The sequence below is a fragment of the Typha angustifolia genome, chromosome 8 (assembly GCF_048772165.1).
Source record: "Typha angustifolia cultivar Huaian chromosome 8, ASM4877216v1, whole genome shotgun sequence".
Classification (NCBI taxonomy): Eukaryota; Viridiplantae; Streptophyta; class Magnoliopsida; order Poales; family Typhaceae; genus Typha; species Typha angustifolia.
In genome coordinates, this window is record NC_133246.1 from 13,859,532 (window position 1) to 13,878,370 (window position 18,839).

Sequence of the window (18,839 nt, forward strand, 5' to 3'; positions counted from 1 at the left end):
GTTTGCATAGAGCGTGTCTTGTTACCCTTCGTAGCTGCATTTGAAGAAGGCCGAGTGATCTGATTTGGATAGCAGAGCTACAGCTTGCTCGTTGGCCGATAAATGAAAGAGCTTGAAAACGAAAAAGAATGAGATAGAAACAATAACTAGCCAAGTTCAACGGTGGAGCAGAGCAACCGTAAGGAAGAAAAACAACTTCTAAGTAATTTCTTGACGTCATATGTGATCATAATGTGCTCCATAGAAGCACCCGAACAAGTTGGGTTAGTTCAAGTGTGATTCTGTTAGCATAGAGAACTAACGACAGAGATTAGAATTGTAGTATGATCTAACCAGTGCACTTATATCTATTAATTAAAAAAATAAAACCTTCACATGTTTTACTTAAAGCTCATTGACCTCTGTCTGGTATGTCAACGACTTGACTTGTTTTTTGTGGGGGTCAAAGGCCAGCTGGATTGACCCCTCCCACTGCTGGCCAGTTCCCTCAGCTCACGCTGCCGACGGCCTCAACTTTCGAGGCCCACGGGCTTTCCTTCAAACAATATAGAAAATAAATAAAAAATCCCGCTCTCCTTAAATCTGAGCCGTTCATCAGATCGATCGTTCAGATGGGGAGACTATAAAAGACCGCCTTCATGGCTTCATGCCAATTTTATTTTTCGGAATTCTTTCTTTTTAGCCCTTCGTACCTGGTGCCCGCCAAGGCCGCCTTTCTTCCTCACGCTCCCCAAATCCCCACCTCTTCTCGCCCGATCTCAAACCCTTGAACTCTTCTCCTCTCTCTCTCTCGCTCACTCTCTCTCCTGAATTGCTTCTAAAGAGGAGATCTAAGTGATCGTTCGACCGCGTCTCTTTTTTTTTTTTTTTCCCTCGATCGATTTCGCCGCTATCTAGACGGTAAGGTGTGGTTTCCATTACCGAATTCGTCTTCCCTGTCATATAAACTTAAAATTATATTCCGAAATTTGTGGTGTATGAAGGAGATGCCTCTAGAGTTCTTGACCTTAAAAACCACTCTATATTGATGTTTCTGAGGTGAAAGAATTTTGGTTTTTGCCTGATATTGTTTTCTGTTTATACCTGAGTTTATTGTTCGATTATGCGATTTTTTTTATTCCTTTTTCAATGAATCTGTGATGGCTCGGGAGAGTTCCGAGTTCTTCTGAGATATCTAGATTTTACTGATGTAGTCGCATGCTGAATTTTCTGGGATACATTTTTGTGGGGGCAAGCTTGCTAATTGGTCTCAAACATGCTTCGACGTGGTTTTGCAGCTTTGTCAACCAAGTGAGACCCAAGGAATTTGTGAAAGAATAAGTTGGTTTGATGATTAGCAGATCTTATTCACGCTATATTTTGTACTTTCCTGCACTATTAGTAATGTTTTGAAATTTTATTGCAGAAATATATAGAGAGGTCACATAGGAGCCTCTTTTACCTTTTTATTTTGCGTACTTTTCAAACCATACTGACAAAACAGAAAATCTTATGATTTCTATGGTAGCATGTAATAATAGAAAAATATATAATTTTTTTTGTATAAGAGTTCAAACACTTGCATATTGTGAAGGTAAACAATATAATAAATCCTAAATTGCAAATTTGGATGCTAAGTTCCTATCTTGCTGTAGCCTCTTAGAAGGAATTTACTCCAATTATGTTCTTCTGCTTGAAATGGTGTCATGATGATTGATGACTGAGAGATTAAAGCAATCGAGTATTCTCCCTATTTGATGAGGTGGACAAAAGGAGAAGATGCATGCTGTGTGCTACTGGGAAAGAGAGAACTAAAATAATAGGTGCCAAACTATGTCAAGCCTGCTAAAGCGACTTGATAATTTTGTGAAGAAGTATTTGATTCTCTATTTTCTATAGGAGCAGTCATAACGATTTGTCTGGATCATGAAAGCCTGAACTACTATTAGGTAGGTTATGTTTGACTCAAAGCCTTTAAGTCATGAAAGGTTTGAATGTTGGATCAGACCTCCCAAATTGAAACAATTGTTTTGGTTTTAATAGATGCAGATACAGAACTTAGTTCTGAAAATAAACACCATAACTTTGGTAAAACACTTTTCAAAAGGACAGACTAAAGTTTTGACCTTTGGCTGAAATTGGACAGAACTGCAAATATATGTCATATAAGAGTACTTCGACAATTTTGATGTTACTCAAATTACTCTGTTGCTATGGTGATTGGCTCTATTAGTTCTTTGCTAACATATTGTTTCTATAATAGATGAATTGCACCTTCTAGATCGTACATGCTTACATAATTCACAATAAACTACAACATGCTTATCATAGTTAACATGTTAAATGCTTAAAAGATTTATTATCTTATATCTAATCAGAAGTTTATCAATTGCACCTTGGTTACACCAACAATACACATGATTAAGCACCACATTTATCTGGTAACAGATAATTAGATTGCGCATCTCATTGTCACCTTTAGGCTCTATTATTCTACATATCTGAGATGGCACTTGATTAGAGTACTTGTAGCCCTTCCAAATGTCACTAGATTAACAGGCACATTACCTGAAGAGCATGTGTCTGCTATCTAAAAATTTAATGCTGCTTTAGTTGTGCAGCATTTTAGACTGTTGCAGTTTGTGCTAGAAGCTGTATGATCTATTAGTTTAGAATATGTTGGATGACTAGATGGTACTTGAAAATTTACTAAAAAATAATAGAAAAATCAGAAAATAAAAGTTAGTCACATCTGAAGTCTAAAAACTAAAGAAAAAATTTACTAAAATTTATAATGAATTTCGACTTGAATTTTATAAATCTTTATACTCGTAAATTATTATTACGGAACAACATCGAAGAGAAAGATCTCTCTTCATGGTTGTTTTATAGCAATAAAAAAAGATGAGTTAAAAAGTGGGTGAGAAAGAGGAAATGAGAAATGAGAAAAGAAAAAAAAAAATCTTCCGAGTTTACTAAAGGTGGAGAAGCAGAAGAGGCTTACCGGATTAGCCGCCAAATGAGCTCGGTAAAGTGTGAGGGGTGAGAGGAGAGTGTATGTGAGAGATAGAGGATAAGAATTAAAAATAAAAAAAAGACAATTGAGGACATCAATTATTAATGTCTTCTAAGTTAGATATATTTTAGATTTGACGTGAATCTTAAAGCCGATACCACTGAGTTTTGACTAATCCCGAGAAAACTGGTTTTGGGTCTGGAATCGGCCAATTTTGGGATCCATGATCACAATAGCGGCTGGCATTTCTTTTTCTAAAATCCTAGAAAATATTTTAGTTTTTATAATGTAGTGTAATATACTTGAATGAATACTTACTTGTCTTTCACATTTCTTGCCTGGTCTCCTAGTTTTCTTTTGCTCCTTTTGGAAAGAGCATGCATTCCTATTTCACTATCGAAGTTGTTTTTATCTGACTGGATTCTCTTTTCTCTGTCCTTCATAATCTAGCAGTAAATAATTACAATGGGTCCTGCAAAGCGATCACGATATATGAGTAAGCACCTGTTCAAAGGGAACGAGGTTTGGAATGAGAGAGATAAAACAACTACAAGCAAAACAAAAGTGAGTTCTTTGTCCCCCAAGAAGTTTTAGCTACCTCTATCTGACTCTTATGTTGATGAGATGAATTTCTGATAACTGATAAGTCTTTTCAGATATGTCATCCTTATATATCTGTATATATATGTTATGTATTGTATTGGTAAACGGACATGTATTATGTAACTTCTTTCCCATATAGATTGTTGTGTCTGCTGGAAAAATTCAATATATTTTCCTTCTTTTCTATTCTAAATCTTTACAAGAATCTCATTTGTGCAGAAGAGGAAGAGGAAATTATCAGATATGTTAGGCTCTCAGTGGAGCAAGGAGGAGCTGGAACATTTTTATGAAGCATACCGCAAATATGGAAAAGATTGGAAAAAAGTTTGCTTTTGATCTGTTGTTTTTCATCCTGTTATTGTTGTTTCTCCTAAAAATAATACTAATAAAAGTAGTTCTTTTGAGTAATCATCATCAACCTTTTTTTTTACATCGGAGGGACTCTATAGTCTATACATTTCCATCTATAGTACTCTTTTGATATCCAGGTGGTAGCAGCAGTACCGAACAGGTCATCAGACATGGTGGAGGCCATATATAATATGAATAGGGTGAGCAATTTGTAGGGACCTTTCATATTTGATTTCCTTTATTTTTGCTTTTCTTTTACTGGAAAGCATTAACCAGAATATTCAAGCATGAATTTTATTTAAAATAAACAAAAAAGAAACACAGAATGTACTTTGGAGAATGATCCTATATTTCGCTGAAATAGTTGGATCTAGAGGTGTTCTAGTTGTTGTGGTTAATCTTGGTCACTTTTCAATCTGTCTCATCATTCTTCATCTCTTCAATATGAGTAGCTTTATGCTTGAGTGCTTTTCCATTAATAACTTCTATTCACAACATGATATGTTGAAACATAATTTTCCTGTTTTCCTGGTAACCTAATATCTTTATCTTTGATTTACCTTATTTTATCTTGATTCATACATCCTTTTAGTTGGGACTATAGCCATTTTATTATTTCAAAATCATGTCACCTCCAGTTGGGACTAGAGGTGCACTGTTGCTAGATTGAATGTAGGCTAACCAATAATTATTCCTCGCTGTTAAAATAAAATTTATGGTCTTATCAATTATAATTTTTTCTTACAGACATTTGTCTTCGTGTGATATTACTTCTGATTAGGCATCTATTTTTAGTCAGACTTTTGATTAACCCTATATATATACATATATATTAAAATGCAATTTTTCAGGCATACTTATCTCTTCCAGAAGGCACGGCCACTGCAGCTGGATTAATTGCGATGATGACTGACCATTACAGTATTCTGGTAAGATCTAAAATTTTCTTGTTCAATTGGTTTGCAATGCATTATGTAGCTTATGTCAGTAAATTTGTGCTTCAATTAATTTTGGTTCTTTCTGAATATTAGCTTGTTGTAGATGAAGTTTTTCACCATGGTACATCTTATAAAGATGAAAAATAGCTTGTGTGAAATACTTGGAAAGAACTTCCCCAAGGCTCAATTCAAATGCTAAATTTTGTCATGGAGAAGAGGATCACAAAACTTCTTGTTTCCACCTGTTAGCACTTGTTTCTTATGGTTACCAAATGTTACTTGGCACCATCCATTTTATCTGCTGATCTAATGTGGAAAGTGTTTTGTGGAATGATTTATCTATAATTTCCAACTTGTTGAACTTTTCCCTTAACTTTTTGAGTCTTTGACCTTAATTAGATTTCACAACTTTCGGTTATCTTTTTTATTGATTTAGGAACTCTTGGTCTTTCTTTGCATAATGAATCTTTCATCATTGCCTTTCTATATTGCTACTGTTTCCCTTAAGTGATTTGGTAATTTTAGCATCTGGAAGTAGATAACATCTAATTGACAGGATGGAAGTAACAGCGATGGAGAAGGCAGTCAAGAGGTTAAAGGATCTCATAAGACCCAGAAACTTGGCATTGGGAAACTTCAACTTGGCAGTCGAAAAGGATTTTCCGGGCCTCACCATGATTACATGCAAACTCATTCAGCACCATCTGATTCTGAATGTTTGTCTTTCTTGAGGAAGAAGCATTCTGGAGGCAAGTAATAGTTAGAAACATAATGCCCTTTTTTTTATGTTAAGGACTTCTAAGTAACATCTTAAGTCAATTTTAATTAGATATCTTTGATGGTACCCGTCCACGTGCTGTTGGAAAACGGACACCTCGGTTCCCTGTCCCATTTTGCTCGGACAAGAGTAACCTGGATAAATGCATCTTACCAAGTAAATCTAGTGTGAAATATAAGGTAGGTGCTTCTTCTGATAAAAGCGATCATGTGGCAGCATGTTTTTTTTTTTTTTCTATTCCTGCAATTTATCTATGATTCTATGGTTAAAATAACTTTTTTGGGTATAATCTAAGTATGTTGAATCAGAGATGACCAAGAATAATTGCACTTTTGTTGGAAAGGATGGAGGTTCTGTGACTGCAACATTGCAAAATAGCAGAAGTGCTTGTTCATTTAAAGATCAAAAGAATGCAAAGAGACGAAAAGATTCAGGAATTACAGTGCACCAATCTGATGTGAGAGAGGCTTGTACTGGTATAAAAGGACTTGATGTTGGAAAAATTGAAACTAATGAGAGAGGAGGAAAAAACTCTCAGGGTTTCGAGGGGCTGAAACAATGGGCTTTTGAAATCTTTACTGAAGGTATATTTATTCCTTGTGATGTTTGAGTCTTTTAACCTTATTTTTTATTGAGGTTGCAGGATATTGTACTATTTTCTCCTTTATTTTTTTTCTTCTATAATGTATCAGATAACAATGATTATTTGAATCTATGTTTTTTTGCGGGAACTTATTATACAATTTAATGATTCATTTAGTTTTATCAATTGAACATTTTCGATGAATGGCTTTCTGCTTGATCCTTTAGTGCAAGTGCAAGTGTTATAAATATTTGCCTATGGCCCATAGAGATTGATATTTGTTATAAACATCGTAGGTGGTCTTATCTTTTTGTTGCATCACTTTGGTGAACTTTTATTCATCCAAGCAGATGTTGGATTTTCTTTTTCAGGAAACTTGTCAAACTGACATACTTTTGTAATTTATGTCATTACCAGTTCATGCTTTGCATTTTCTTAATCTGGTATTAGGAGCTCTGGTAATCTATTTATTCAGCAGCCACTATCTTTATACTATGTTTATGTCAAAACTCTAAGAGAGGCCTTTAGATGGGGTTCACAACACAATATCTGCTTCTTTTCTGTTCAAAGATTGTAAATTTATTTAGAAGAAATCTATTTTTTAGATTTTAGAAAATAGCCTGAGATCTTGAAAGCTATTAGGTGATGTCAGTTAGGCATTTTACTTGCAATTATCTTAATATCATATACATGAACAAAAACAAGACTTAAGTTAGATTATTCTAGAAAACCTCACAGGATCATTTCTCATCGTCCTAGTTTCTTAGCATGTTTCTTGTACTTACTTTTGGCCATGCTTGTACATATAATAATAAAAATATGCTTGTGTATCTTTTTTGATGTTTCTCAATTTTATATGTGTTGGTTGGATTTCACATAGGCTACTGCAAGATCTAATCCTGTGATGCACACATCCAAAAGAATGGAAACATAATTCACAGGGATTAAATATTCTTAATAATAAATGCCTATTCCTGTTTTGCCACTAGACAACCTGATTCCATAAAGGAAAGCACCATTTTGTGTACTGGATGGGAGCCAGAATATAATTTATACTGTGGAAGTTGCATATTGGGCTATGCATACTAAGATTCTTTCGTATGAGGATGCTTATATCAGTAATTATCTCTGTAGACTTCATTTTTCAAGTAGTACATGCTATAGTTGCCCTTTTTTTTGTCAGTTGACGTGCATCTCACTTCTATGCTGTCAAGTTGCATACACATATCTGCTCTTGCATTACTTTTATGTAACTAAGTAATTAACATTTCTGCTGCTTGAAGATGTTCCTTTTATATTTTCTCTTGTATTTGTTTGTTAAAGAAACTCTATAAAACTAGCATTTGATTGTGTTGAGAAAGATAAGCAAGGAGGAATATTTTGACTGATATTTTACTTCTCCATGTGCAGATGAGAATTCTGCCCTATGTGTTCTACAGAGTTTCGTAGATATGTCTGCAAATTCTGAACTGCATATTGTTGATGTTGAATCTGGTTAGCCTCCTTTCTTCTATATATATTCGGTTGGATACTTATTTGATTTTAGGAAGTATGGTGTTTTAAACTTTGAGATTTCCATGCCATCTGAAGCTAAATTTAACTAGGATTTTGACATTTATTTAATTTTTTACTTGTGCACGCATTATGCTTCTTTTTCTTCCTCATCTGCATTATATGTTATTTGGCATTATGGTGTGAATTTATGTGTGAATATTTGTTCATTATGAGGAATTAGTTTTGTCATGAGCTAGAATAGTTCAATTGATGTCCTGGAGAATTCTTGAGCATTCTATTATTTTCTTGTTATATTTTTGTAAAATAGCTCAGGATATTTTGTGCATTATTATCTTGTCTCAAACTTCGAATTTTGAAACTCAGGTGATCTGTTTCTTTCTTTATTCTTTCATCTTGCCCTAGAAAAGGACCCCCCTTCCCTCTGTTGTGCATTGTCATTTTCTTTACCTCTGTCTACTTGTTTCAACATGTTCTGGAAGGTAGTTTTGAGACTAGGGATGGTTGAATCATTGTTAGTGTGGACAACCTATTGTGGAATTCTCATCCAAGGTATTGTTCTTGGATCCAAAAAGTAAACACTCTTGTGATGTATTTGGGAGAACAGGTCATACAAAGGTTAAATTCATTTGAGACTTCTTACTCTTCCTCTGGAAGATTCCCCTTCTTTAATCAATTATACTGAATATACATATGCAGTTGTGCGCACATTTTTATAAGATAGTCGATGCTTCCAAATGACTATATTAAGATGGAATCGGTAGTAAAACGATGAAATGGAAAGAGAGACACACGAAAAATTTGGTCAACTTTAAGCATAGCTGAGGAATTTTTTTCTGTTTATAGCCTCATACTTCTCTCTTGTAAGGAACTTAGCTCTTATTCTTCTGATTAATTTATGTAGAGAAAGCTTCGTGTACTTGATAAAAAGCTCACCAAGTAAAACACTATCGCTAGACCGAAAGAATGTACCTTGTATACTTACATATGCTACTGGAAATGTAATTTTTATATAATATCTCTGTAGATGTGTGTATGCAGGTAGGCATCATGTAAACGTTCTGTATATATCTATGTAATTTCAATCTAATTATCATATAATATGCTTCCACTGTGTGTTAATGTAACTTCAAGTTCTAATTTTTTTACATTGCATGGGGAGAGTCATTTTAATCTTTATGGCAGAAATAGAGTATTGCTATGTTGGCCCACAGTTCTCTTTTAACTGTGACAGGGTCAGCAAGAAATACGAGCAATAAGTCCAAAATCTCTGTCGAAAAGGAAAGAGTGTACGCTTCAGGTGGTCAAGTTCAAGCCGATAGCCATGAAGGGGTTAAAGAACATGTTTCATGTTCTAATGAATGCTCTGTTCTTAAAGAAAAACCAAAAACCAAAAGGAGGTTGCTAGCTGAAGAGGTAAGAAGCTCATGAAGAATACATTTTTGTTCCTTTCCTCTAGTTGACAAACCAATTGCGTTCGAGATTATGCTTACATGTGGATGAATATAATTTTTCCCCTCTTTCCATTATCGCCACATCCCAAAAGCTGCAATCTTAACGAAACTTACCAAGGTGAATCATTTCTCTGTGTTTGTTACCTTGTTGTGGGGATTAGGTGGGGTTAGAGAGAGTGAGAGACCACTCCCTTTTATCTTCTTTTCTTTCTTTAAGGTCAACAGCTCATCACCCTTCCCCTATTCAGTTCTGTATATTTTCTGATCCTTGATTATATTCTCTTTTGGTCGCCTATCTATGGTCTTCCTCTCTCCTTCACCATCTTTCTTTCTACTTTTCCTACTTTCTCTTCTTCTTTGCTGTATTGTTGTCGTCAAAAATTTCTGCTTCAAAGAATCATTGAAGCCAAAGGACTCCCTACTGTTTATTTACAATAAGAGAGAAATACAAGTGTAACCTTATTCTTTGCATCTTATTTCCATACATCTCTTGTCTCCTTTACAAATTAATTGCTGAATACTGTTTCTTTGAAACCCTGGGTTGAGATCTTAACTTAACTAGATGGTTGATGAAATCTTGATAGTTTGTCATTCCAAAAGCTTAGCTTTAGATTTTCTCTCAGCTTCTAATGGGTTCTGCTTCAGCCTTCATGAACAAGAGAAGCCTGTTTTCTTTTCGACCCATCTTGTGTTTAATTTGTTTTACCACATTCCTTTTTCCATCAAAATGAAGTAAGTCTTACAGGTCTAGTATCTGTTTTTAGATTTCTTTCTCAACCATGTTAACCTTTTTGTAGGTTTCTGTCGAAGATGAAAAGCCTTCCCCTGGCAATCATCTAGTTCCACTGTCAAACCAAGAAAATCAAATCTATGACCTACAGTACTCCTTAAATACTGATCATCAAAGAGCAGCGGCTGAGTTATCTGAATCGGATTCCCAGGTTCCGACCATAAATAATCACAATATGCCAGCCAGAACTAGAAGCAGGCGGAAAGCAAATTTGTGTAAACAAGTGTTTCAGTCAGAGCTGAAGACCTGTGACAGAATAGAAGATACAGATACTGATGAGTATTTAATCTCAGATTACAAAAGCACTGCTTATTTGAAGGTAGGGGCGATCAAACTTCTTATCTGGTTACCAGATACCCGGTTGGCCTTTTTGGTACTAATCATGATTCTTACAGGAAAAACTTCCTCTTTGCTTGTCATTCAAAATGCTACGTAGATGGTGTGCATATGAGTGGTTTTACAGTGCAATCGATTACCCATGGTTTGCCAGAAATGACTTTGTAGAGTACCTAAATCATGTAAAGATGGGCCACATACCAAGGTTGACCCGTGCAGAGTGGAGCATTATAAGGAGGTATTCAATTGACCAAGCAGCTCAAGTCTTGTATTTGATCTTTCTAATGTTTCGCCTCATTTGGTTCTTCTTTGCAGTTCTCTTGGCAAACCGCGGCGGTTTTCTAAGAAGTTTTTACTGGAAGAGAGGGAGAAACTTGAACAATATCGTAAAACAGTTAGAAGACATTATGATAAACTACGAACTGGCATGAGGGATGGACTTCCAACAGATTTAGCTCGACCATTGTCAGTTGGTCAGCAGATCATTGCTCGTCACCCCAGAACAGGAGAGCTTTATGATGGGAAAATATTGACTGTTGATCTAGAGCAATGCAAAGTTCAATTTGACAGGCCTGATCTAGGAGTAGAGTTTGTGATGGTAATGTGTCTAATGCTGTTTGTTCTCTATTTCTTCCTTTTAATATTCTGTTGTTAGCAGACTTAGCACTTCATGGATTCATGTATTCAGTAATGTATATGCTATGTAGTTGGAGCATATGTTGCATTTTCTTTCCTTACTGGAAGCAACTCCATCATTGTAATGCAGTATAAGTATACGCTTACAACTTCAGTGTACAGATTATAGATGCAAATTTAGGTGCGCTTGAATGCAGAAAATGGCTTTACCATGGCAGATGTCCACCTCGGTTTTGTCTTTTGGATAGTCTTTCTGTGATAGAGTTATTCAACACATATTGCCCATAAGGAAGAAGGTCCTTGTTAGATTAGTCCTGATGCTCTTCAATTCAGGTGAACATTTTTTTAACACTACAAAAACCATTCAGGTGTCTGAGATCGGCATATGTAGCTATGAGGTCCTTTTATATAAGCTGGGGTGATTATAGCTTGTTGACCCTCAATTTACTTGTCTTTTATATAGTTCAACTTAAAACGTCTATATCAAGAGTTTCATTATAACAATATAGGAGCTTTTATATTGTGATGGTTAAATAATTAAAAAACTTCCTTTGTTTCGATAAATTTAGAAATTTGTAATGCCTACATATAAGAAATTCCTGCTATTTAATTGTTCTCAAACCAACATCATGTTGTACTTTTCCAACACCAGGTTTCTATGCTTTCTTGTCCCAATATTGCAATTAGTGATTGTGTAAAAATTTCATAATGGAGCGGTTGTATTAGTTCCTATATAATATTCTAAAATATGAGGTTTATGAGGAAATGGGTTTGACACATCTCTCTGATATATATGCACGTATGCACGTTTATGTATGTATCATTTTTTAGATACATTGCACAGACATTGCAGACACATCGCACGCATACATATGATGCATATGCACAAGCATAATATTGTCCATTTACACAACTCAGGATCTCACCTTATGAGTTTACTCTTCATGGTCCTTGCTACTAAAGTTTGCATGCTGTAGTTGGTGAAACAAAGTATGTTGTCCTATTGAATGACAACATCTCATAAAATGGCAAAGTTCATTTATACTAGTAAATGTATTCTTTTTCAGGATATTGACTGTATGCCTTTAGATCCATTGGAGAACATGCCTGAAGACCTTGTGCAAAGTGCTGCTGTAAATGAAAGTATGGGGAGTGGAGATTGCACTTCTCTTTTTCCCTCTTCTAAGTATACATGGAATAAGAAGTTTAAGGTTTATCTACGCTTAGTATCTTTTGTTTTTCCTCACATAAGGGGTTTATAATATTTATAATTCCAAAGTACTCAGATAAAGAATTTTCTGGCAGGATAATACTGGTGATGCCACTGTAGGGGCTGAAAGTGATTTTATTACTGCTTCACAGCGTTCGATGTATTATCAACCTTGGACTTTGACTCAGCTCCATGAGAGGGAAGCTGCTGTTGCTGAATTTAGTCGCGCGCTGCAGAAAAAGGTGATCTTGTTCGATAATTGTTTCGTTTTTTTAACATATTCTTCCATCATTGTTTCATCATTTATGACAAGCTCCACGTTACATGCTTATTTATAATTACATTTCAACTTCCTCTCTCTTGGGTGCTCTTTCCACAATGTACATACCAACTTGAGACTTAAGAGTATCAGGGCATACCGCAGAGAAGTTTCACCAGGAAGAGAACCGATATTAAAATGCACTTTTATGTCAAGCACAAAGATAATTAAGAGTAGTCAAAATGTTTGACATACAAGTTTTTGGATTATATACATATATGTACGTGGAGCAATATGTTTAAAGATTGGTATGCTTCTTAAGATGCATGGTATAGTGATGCTTCCTGCTCCATTCTTTGTAAAATATGTGGCAAAAAATGGTATAGGGGTTGAGTTTTTAAAACAAGACTTTATCTACCTTAGTTGATTGAAGTAACTTTTAATTTAATTGAGTCAAATATTGGCTACTTTTTCAAGAAGGGAGTCACCGTTGTTCATTAGTCAATATTTTGCAAAAGATCCTGGTAGTATCTAGACAAAGAAAACTAGTGGAACAAGTAAATGCCTGAAATATCTCAAATAGTTCAAGTTGTTGCAAATGTTATTTTCCTGATGAAGAATGTAGATCTGAGGAAGTCTATAGTCTATACAATTTTTAGACTGTTATTAATTATATTTTAATTCTTTTGAATTGACTGTAGCAGTGAACAATACTGAAAGATTGTTTTATCATTATTTCTTAAAGGACTCCTGTTCAAATTAGGGTTTGTTTAGGTTATTTAAAGAGTCCCATTAGCTTATTTGATTTGAAGTTGGTTTCTTAGGGAGTAAGTTAGGATTTCCTTATAGAAGGATCCTAGTGGCTAAAAATTGTAAGTTGCAACAAACCATGGATTTATGAAAAGAAAAAGCTTTTTTTGGCCAAATGTGCTATGTCATCTCTCTCTCTCTCTCTCTCTCTCTCTCTCTCTAGAGTAATAATTTTTTCTCTTGTCTTCTCTTTATCTTCTTAGGGTGGCAATCGGGTCAGGTTAGATTTAGATTTGGTTAACTTCACCTTGAGACAAGCACGACCTGTTTAATAAACGTGTTGTATTTAGTAGATACAAATACGTCCCGATTATTAAACGTGTACACGACACAACCCATCTAACCTGTTTAATAAACAGGTCGTGTTAATACGACCCATCTAACCCATTTAATAAAGCCTATATAAAATTTAATATTTATTGATTTATTCTATATAAATAGTGTATTATACAAATAAAATAACTTATTTCTAATTCAAAACTCATACAACATTAAAATTCTAATTCTAATAATTTATTATAACAAAAATTCATACAACAAAGTTTGGAGTTTAGAACGAAGTTCTAACTCTTAAGTCTAAATAATCCATACAACAAATTCTATAGAACAAAGTTTAGAACAAATCCATATAATAAGTTTTTAGTTCCAACTCTCAAATCTAATGACAATTAAAACAAACTTTTACAAATTACAAATAGTTTAAAATAAGTAAACATTAACATTAAGCCATCCATTTTATTGTCCAAAGATCATGATCCTGTTAAAAGAATAAAAAAGAATGTAAACAACTAAGATAAAAAGATACAAAGAAAATCAAAGTTGAGATTCTCATACCAAGCATCGAGCAGTTAGGCTAATGAAAAGGCAAACAAAATGAACTAGGCTACTAATAGAGCTGGTTGTTTAACAGAGCATCAAATGATCAAATGACAAGTTAGAAAAACATGATAAACAAAGAAATGCCTATAAAAATAAAAAGAACAACTTATGCTATTAAAAAGTTGGTTGTTCGACATAATTAGCGTAGAGGAGTGATGAAAGCAATGCATTCTTATCTAAATACAACAAAAAGAGTATTAGCTTCATCTTTACTATACTGGCTGACATATTATGTTGTTATTTTTCGTTAAAAAAAAGAAAGGTATTACAATATAAAATCTATATACACAGGTAGTATACATAGATCCAAATATCTAAGAGCAAATTTTCGGAAGTTAACTTGTAGTGTCTTGAATAATTAAGAGAATGTCACAAAGAGATCCATTGGAACAAAATATTAAGAAAACGACCTCGGGCTCGAAAGTATTTAGTGAGTGTTTAAATTTTTTTCTGAAAGTGTCCAATGAGTGTCCAAAATGTGTCTCGAAAGTATCTGAAAGTGTCCAATGAGTGTTTAAATTTGTTTATATCTTTTAAATATCATATACTTAGAAGTGTATGAAACGTGTTTAACGAGTGTTAAACACGAACATGACATGCTATTTGAATTGTCAGTGTTTCCTAGTATGAACATGTTTAGATCCACGAACTCAGATCTTCTTCAATGTTTGAAGTTACGAATGATATTGATGATGCACATATCTGAGGGTGCCACTAAGTATGATAGTAGGGCTTATTGCAACCAGTGGACATGAGTTCAAGCATGAAATTTCTCCATAATTTAGCTAAAGCTGCATACATCTTGCCTCCCTAGACCCATCAATGGCTGAACTCATACACTGTGACACCCTTATTGCAATTGATGCTCATGTATTTGTAAAATTTGGATTTATTGATAAATTAAAATGGCAAGTGTTTCTTTATTTCTTTTATTTGTTAATTCTTATTTGCTGGCACTTCCGTGATACCATCTGTTACTTTGTTCTTGGGCATTGCCATATTTCATCCATGCTGCATATTATTAGGTAAGGTAATCAAGTTACTAGAGTTTCACTGGGGTAAAAGAATATTGCAGAAGAAGCTTTAGATTGATTCAACTCTGTGCAGCTAAAGGGTAAACTAGTGATTGATCAATATATGGAGAAATAAAGTCCAAGTTATAGTGGATTTCCCATTCTTTGAAACTTGTCTTCAACTCAAGCCTAATCGAAATCCTAATTTATGGCTGGATATGATGAGTCAATCTAATATGTGGAGTTGTGGACAACCCCCACATCTGACTAATCCAAATTAAGTTCGCTAACCTAAATAACCAAATTAAATCAGAGCTGAACCAATTCAAAAGGAGTCCAGATTTGTATCTAAGTCAAATCAATGAAACCATAACAAGTTGAGTTGAACCATGAGTGGATTTTATGACTTGTGAGCACGAGATGAAAATTGGGCTCAATTCAGCATTGACGCCCACATAAGTAGGGTATTTTCTGTCATTACAAATTGATGAACACTGATAGCTGTATTGTTCGTGCTATCTGGTTATCTGAATAATTCTACAAGTTGACTTTCTATTATTGGTTATTTAATCTAACTTTCTGAAAACAAATCTCTCTCATGCTGACCTTTTGCAGGAAGCCTTGGTTAGTGAACTGAAACACATGAACACAAATGCTCCCAGAAAGAACTATGGAGACACAGTACTGAATCCGGAACAATTTAGAGAGAAGTCTGCCACAATTTTATCTCAGCTTCAAGAAGCTGGTAACCAGGCAAGTTTCTCATGGATCTCATTGCCTTCAATTTAACACTTGCCGCTTGTTTCTGCCTTCTGATGACAAACTATTATTACTGTTGTAATTTTTTAGGTCACATCAGCCCTGTGTAATATTAGCCTATACAACACCACTGGTGACTTGACAGTTCCATGGCTTCGTTCAGTTGATAATTCTGGACATGTTAGACCTGATTCCTTCATTAACTATGATCATTATGGTCATGATATAGGGTCTAATGTATCGGAAATTGTTGAGAGTTCTATGTTAAAAGCAAAACAGATGGTTGAAGCAGCTATCCAGGTAAGACAAACAATGTGAAGGATGTGAGTGCCTTGAAATTTTTAGCATATGTTACACAGTCATGTTTCTTAGCATTTATAAATGAGACATCTGTGCTATTGTGTGAGTTAGTTCTTGTTAACTGGCGTGCAATATCTTTGATTTCCACCAACCTCGAATAATACAGCATTTACTGAGATGTGCTTGCGACATTCATTTCATATTTTCATCAATAATTGTGGCCTAATGCACCTTTTTGCATACATGCTCGTATATTTTGTTGCTCATGGTTTCTTGATGTACATTCAGGAGATGTCCTTTAGTTGGAAAAGGATGGAGGCTTTAGTTTCTAAAGAAAATCAGCAAACAGAAGATGATTTCCATAGACTGGGGAAAAGATACAGCCCTCTTTCAGGAATCAGCAATTCAGCATCTCAGAGTAAATTAAATTCAGGCATTTCAGATCTGTCAAAAGGTCATGAACCCACTTCAAAGGAACAATATATTGCTACTGATGCTCAGTTCCCTACGGAATTGATTTCATCTTGTATTTCAACGTTTCTTATGATTAAGGTAAGGTTTCCGAACAAAAGTTTCCTTTTTACGTAAGAGATACTTTTTGTTGGTAGGAATGTAGGATGCTGAGTTGAACAGGTAATATTTGTCTATGTAGGAGTGTATCTGTGTAGATCAGTTTTTATTATTGAATTATCTGCTGGTAGTTAACCTATTGCAATTGCTTTTTTCCTTTGATCTGTTTTAGTATTTAACTCCCATTTTATACTCCTTTTTCCCAAATTCCTCTTTCTTGTCCTACCTATTCGATCCCGAATTTAAACTTTGATTTTCTTAAAGTATATCATCCATTGGATAAGAATTGTGAGTTGTGGTTATCTTGAAGCATGAAATTTATCTTGTATTAGCATATATGCTCCCAACTTCTCTGTAACATACTAAGGGGCTGTTTGGTTTCATGTGTTTCAAGATGTGACATCTATAATGTTAAATGAGAAATCAATGTAAATAAAAGTCTTGTATCTTTCCTCTTTCCTTCCTATTAAAAATTGAGAGAATATGTTTAAATATTCACTTAATTTAAGTAGATATTAAGATGTTGCATATGAGCCTATTTTAACTCTTGGAAAGAATATTTCATAAGATGATAAACTGAAAATTGATTTTGTGTTGCACTTCATATGTATATATAAATGTAGTTTTTCTAAATACTTGAAGCCAAACAACCCCTAAGTTTAGTTTGAGACTTTTCACGTGCACTTTTTTTCTCACCTAACTATTCCCTGCATTTTCTTTCTGCAAAGATCTCAAGTTAATCAGAAGTTTTTCCAAATCCAACTCTCAGCAACCATGACTGTGCTACCACAGTGGCACCTGCCTTTGGAAGCTCTTCTTAACTGTTAATTATGTTTTAAGGTGTGCCTGGAAAACAGGGTTAGACTACAAAGTTTTAAGGTCGCACGACAGTGGCTGTCCTAAGTGGCATCCGACTGTGGATGCTCTTCTTTAGTAGAAATTTTATTTTAAGGTGTCTGGAATATAGAAAGATTTTTGTGATCCGGATGATTTTTATTATCCTCTGTATCATGTATCTTGAGTCAAACACATTCTTTATGGATGTTCCTTTGGAGATCCTCTGTTATGGAATTAGTAGCAAATCATGTCTGTTGAAGGTTTTGAATTGCATTCCCCTAACTATGAACTTAACATGCAGATGTGTGCCCAGAGACAGTGTCCCCCTGCCGAGATTGCATGGATACTGGAGCATGCAGTTGCCAGGTTGCAGCCATGTTGTTCTCAGAACCTCCCCATCTACTGTGAGATAGAAACATTTATGAGTATCATTAAGAATCAAATGTTGGCATTATTACCATCAACAAGCTTCACCCATCATGCTGAGGTATCTGTGTAATCTGTTGAGAGGCGAAACCTGGTATAATCTTCTTGATAAAGGTGGTAGTTGGTATTGCTATGATTATGGTGAATGTGCTACTTCCAATTTGAAGGAAATGCTTGTGAAGTTTCCAGGCAGATGGATGGCGGTGTTTCATTGTGACCAGAATTTGTGGTACGCGAATGCAGACTTGTATCCAACTAATTTGCTGTCAGTTTTACTGTAATGTGGAAAATAGATCGAGAAATATGTAAGTAGATGTCTGCTTCTAGAGTAGATGCAGATTAGCTCTGTGATAAATTGTGTATTATGTACAGTTCACAATGGAATGTGAAATCTCTTCTATTTTTTCAATATATATTAGCTAAGATTTGTAGGAAGGTGGGTGAAACTTTAAGCTAATTTTAGGCGTGCAAAGGGGGATTAGGTGCCCTCAGGCCATGGAGCTCCAGGTAGGAAATTTTACACTCCTGTTCTGATTTTGGGCTAGGTTTGTTGCCCTAGCCGACCTCTCATTTTGTAACTCTCTTTGTATGGCTGTAAATGTCTCCTTTTCATTTCTTTTTGTTATGCATTTGCTGATGGTAATAGAAATAAGACCACTTTCTTACAACTGGTGATCAACTGAGAACCAACTAAATGATGGAAATTTATCACTTCAATAAAAAAAACCAGATTGTATAAAACTGAGAATTGCAATGGAGGTTTTAATTTTCTTTTTCTTTTTCAGAGAGGGAAGTGAAAA

At 34.8% G+C, this 18,839-nt stretch overlaps 1 protein-coding gene across 5 annotated transcripts; it reads left to right on the plus strand.

Moving 5' to 3' along the window:
* Nucleotides 1-675: 675 nt before the first annotated feature.
* LOC140764606 (protein ALWAYS EARLY 3-like) lies at nucleotides 676-18,474 on the plus strand. 5 transcript variants are annotated; one of them, XM_073103254.1, is made up of 19 exons: nucleotides 676-905; nucleotides 3,446-3,559; nucleotides 3,818-3,922; nucleotides 4,087-4,149; nucleotides 4,801-4,878; nucleotides 5,444-5,636; nucleotides 5,717-5,844; nucleotides 5,961-6,249; nucleotides 7,659-7,742; nucleotides 8,995-9,176; nucleotides 10,012-10,323; nucleotides 10,400-10,578; nucleotides 10,656-10,938; nucleotides 12,044-12,187; nucleotides 12,282-12,428; nucleotides 15,763-15,900; nucleotides 15,997-16,206; nucleotides 16,495-16,758; nucleotides 17,915-18,474. In XM_073103254.1, exons 2-19 carry the CDS (start codon nucleotides 3,461-3,463, stop codon nucleotides 18,110-18,112), a joined length of 3,096 nt encoding a protein of 1,031 aa, XP_072959355.1. In that variant the 5' UTR covers nucleotides 676-905; nucleotides 3,446-3,460; the 3' UTR covers nucleotides 18,113-18,474. The 5 variants fall into 5 exon arrangements, with proteins under 5 accessions (XP_072959355.1, XP_072959352.1, XP_072959353.1 ...); XM_073103251.1 differs by having other exon boundaries at nucleotides 3,449-3,559; XM_073103252.1 differs by having other exon boundaries at nucleotides 676-900.
* The last annotated feature ends 365 nt before the right edge of the window (nucleotides 18,475-18,839 follow it).

Excerpts from the sequence above, each read along its gene's own strand:
- LOC140764606 (XM_073103254.1), top strand. The coding sequence starts at position 3,461 with ATGGGTCCTGCAAAGCGATCACGATATATGAGTAAGCACCTGTTCAAA. Across the intron at positions 10,579-10,655 it reads GAGTGGAGCATTATAAGGAG|TTCTCTTGGCAAACCGCGGC; the intron begins GTATTCAATTGA and ends TCTTCTTTGCAG. Across the intron at positions 15,901-15,996 it reads TTCAAGAAGCTGGTAACCAG|GTCACATCAGCCCTGTGTAA; the intron begins GCAAGTTTCTCA and ends GTAATTTTTTAG.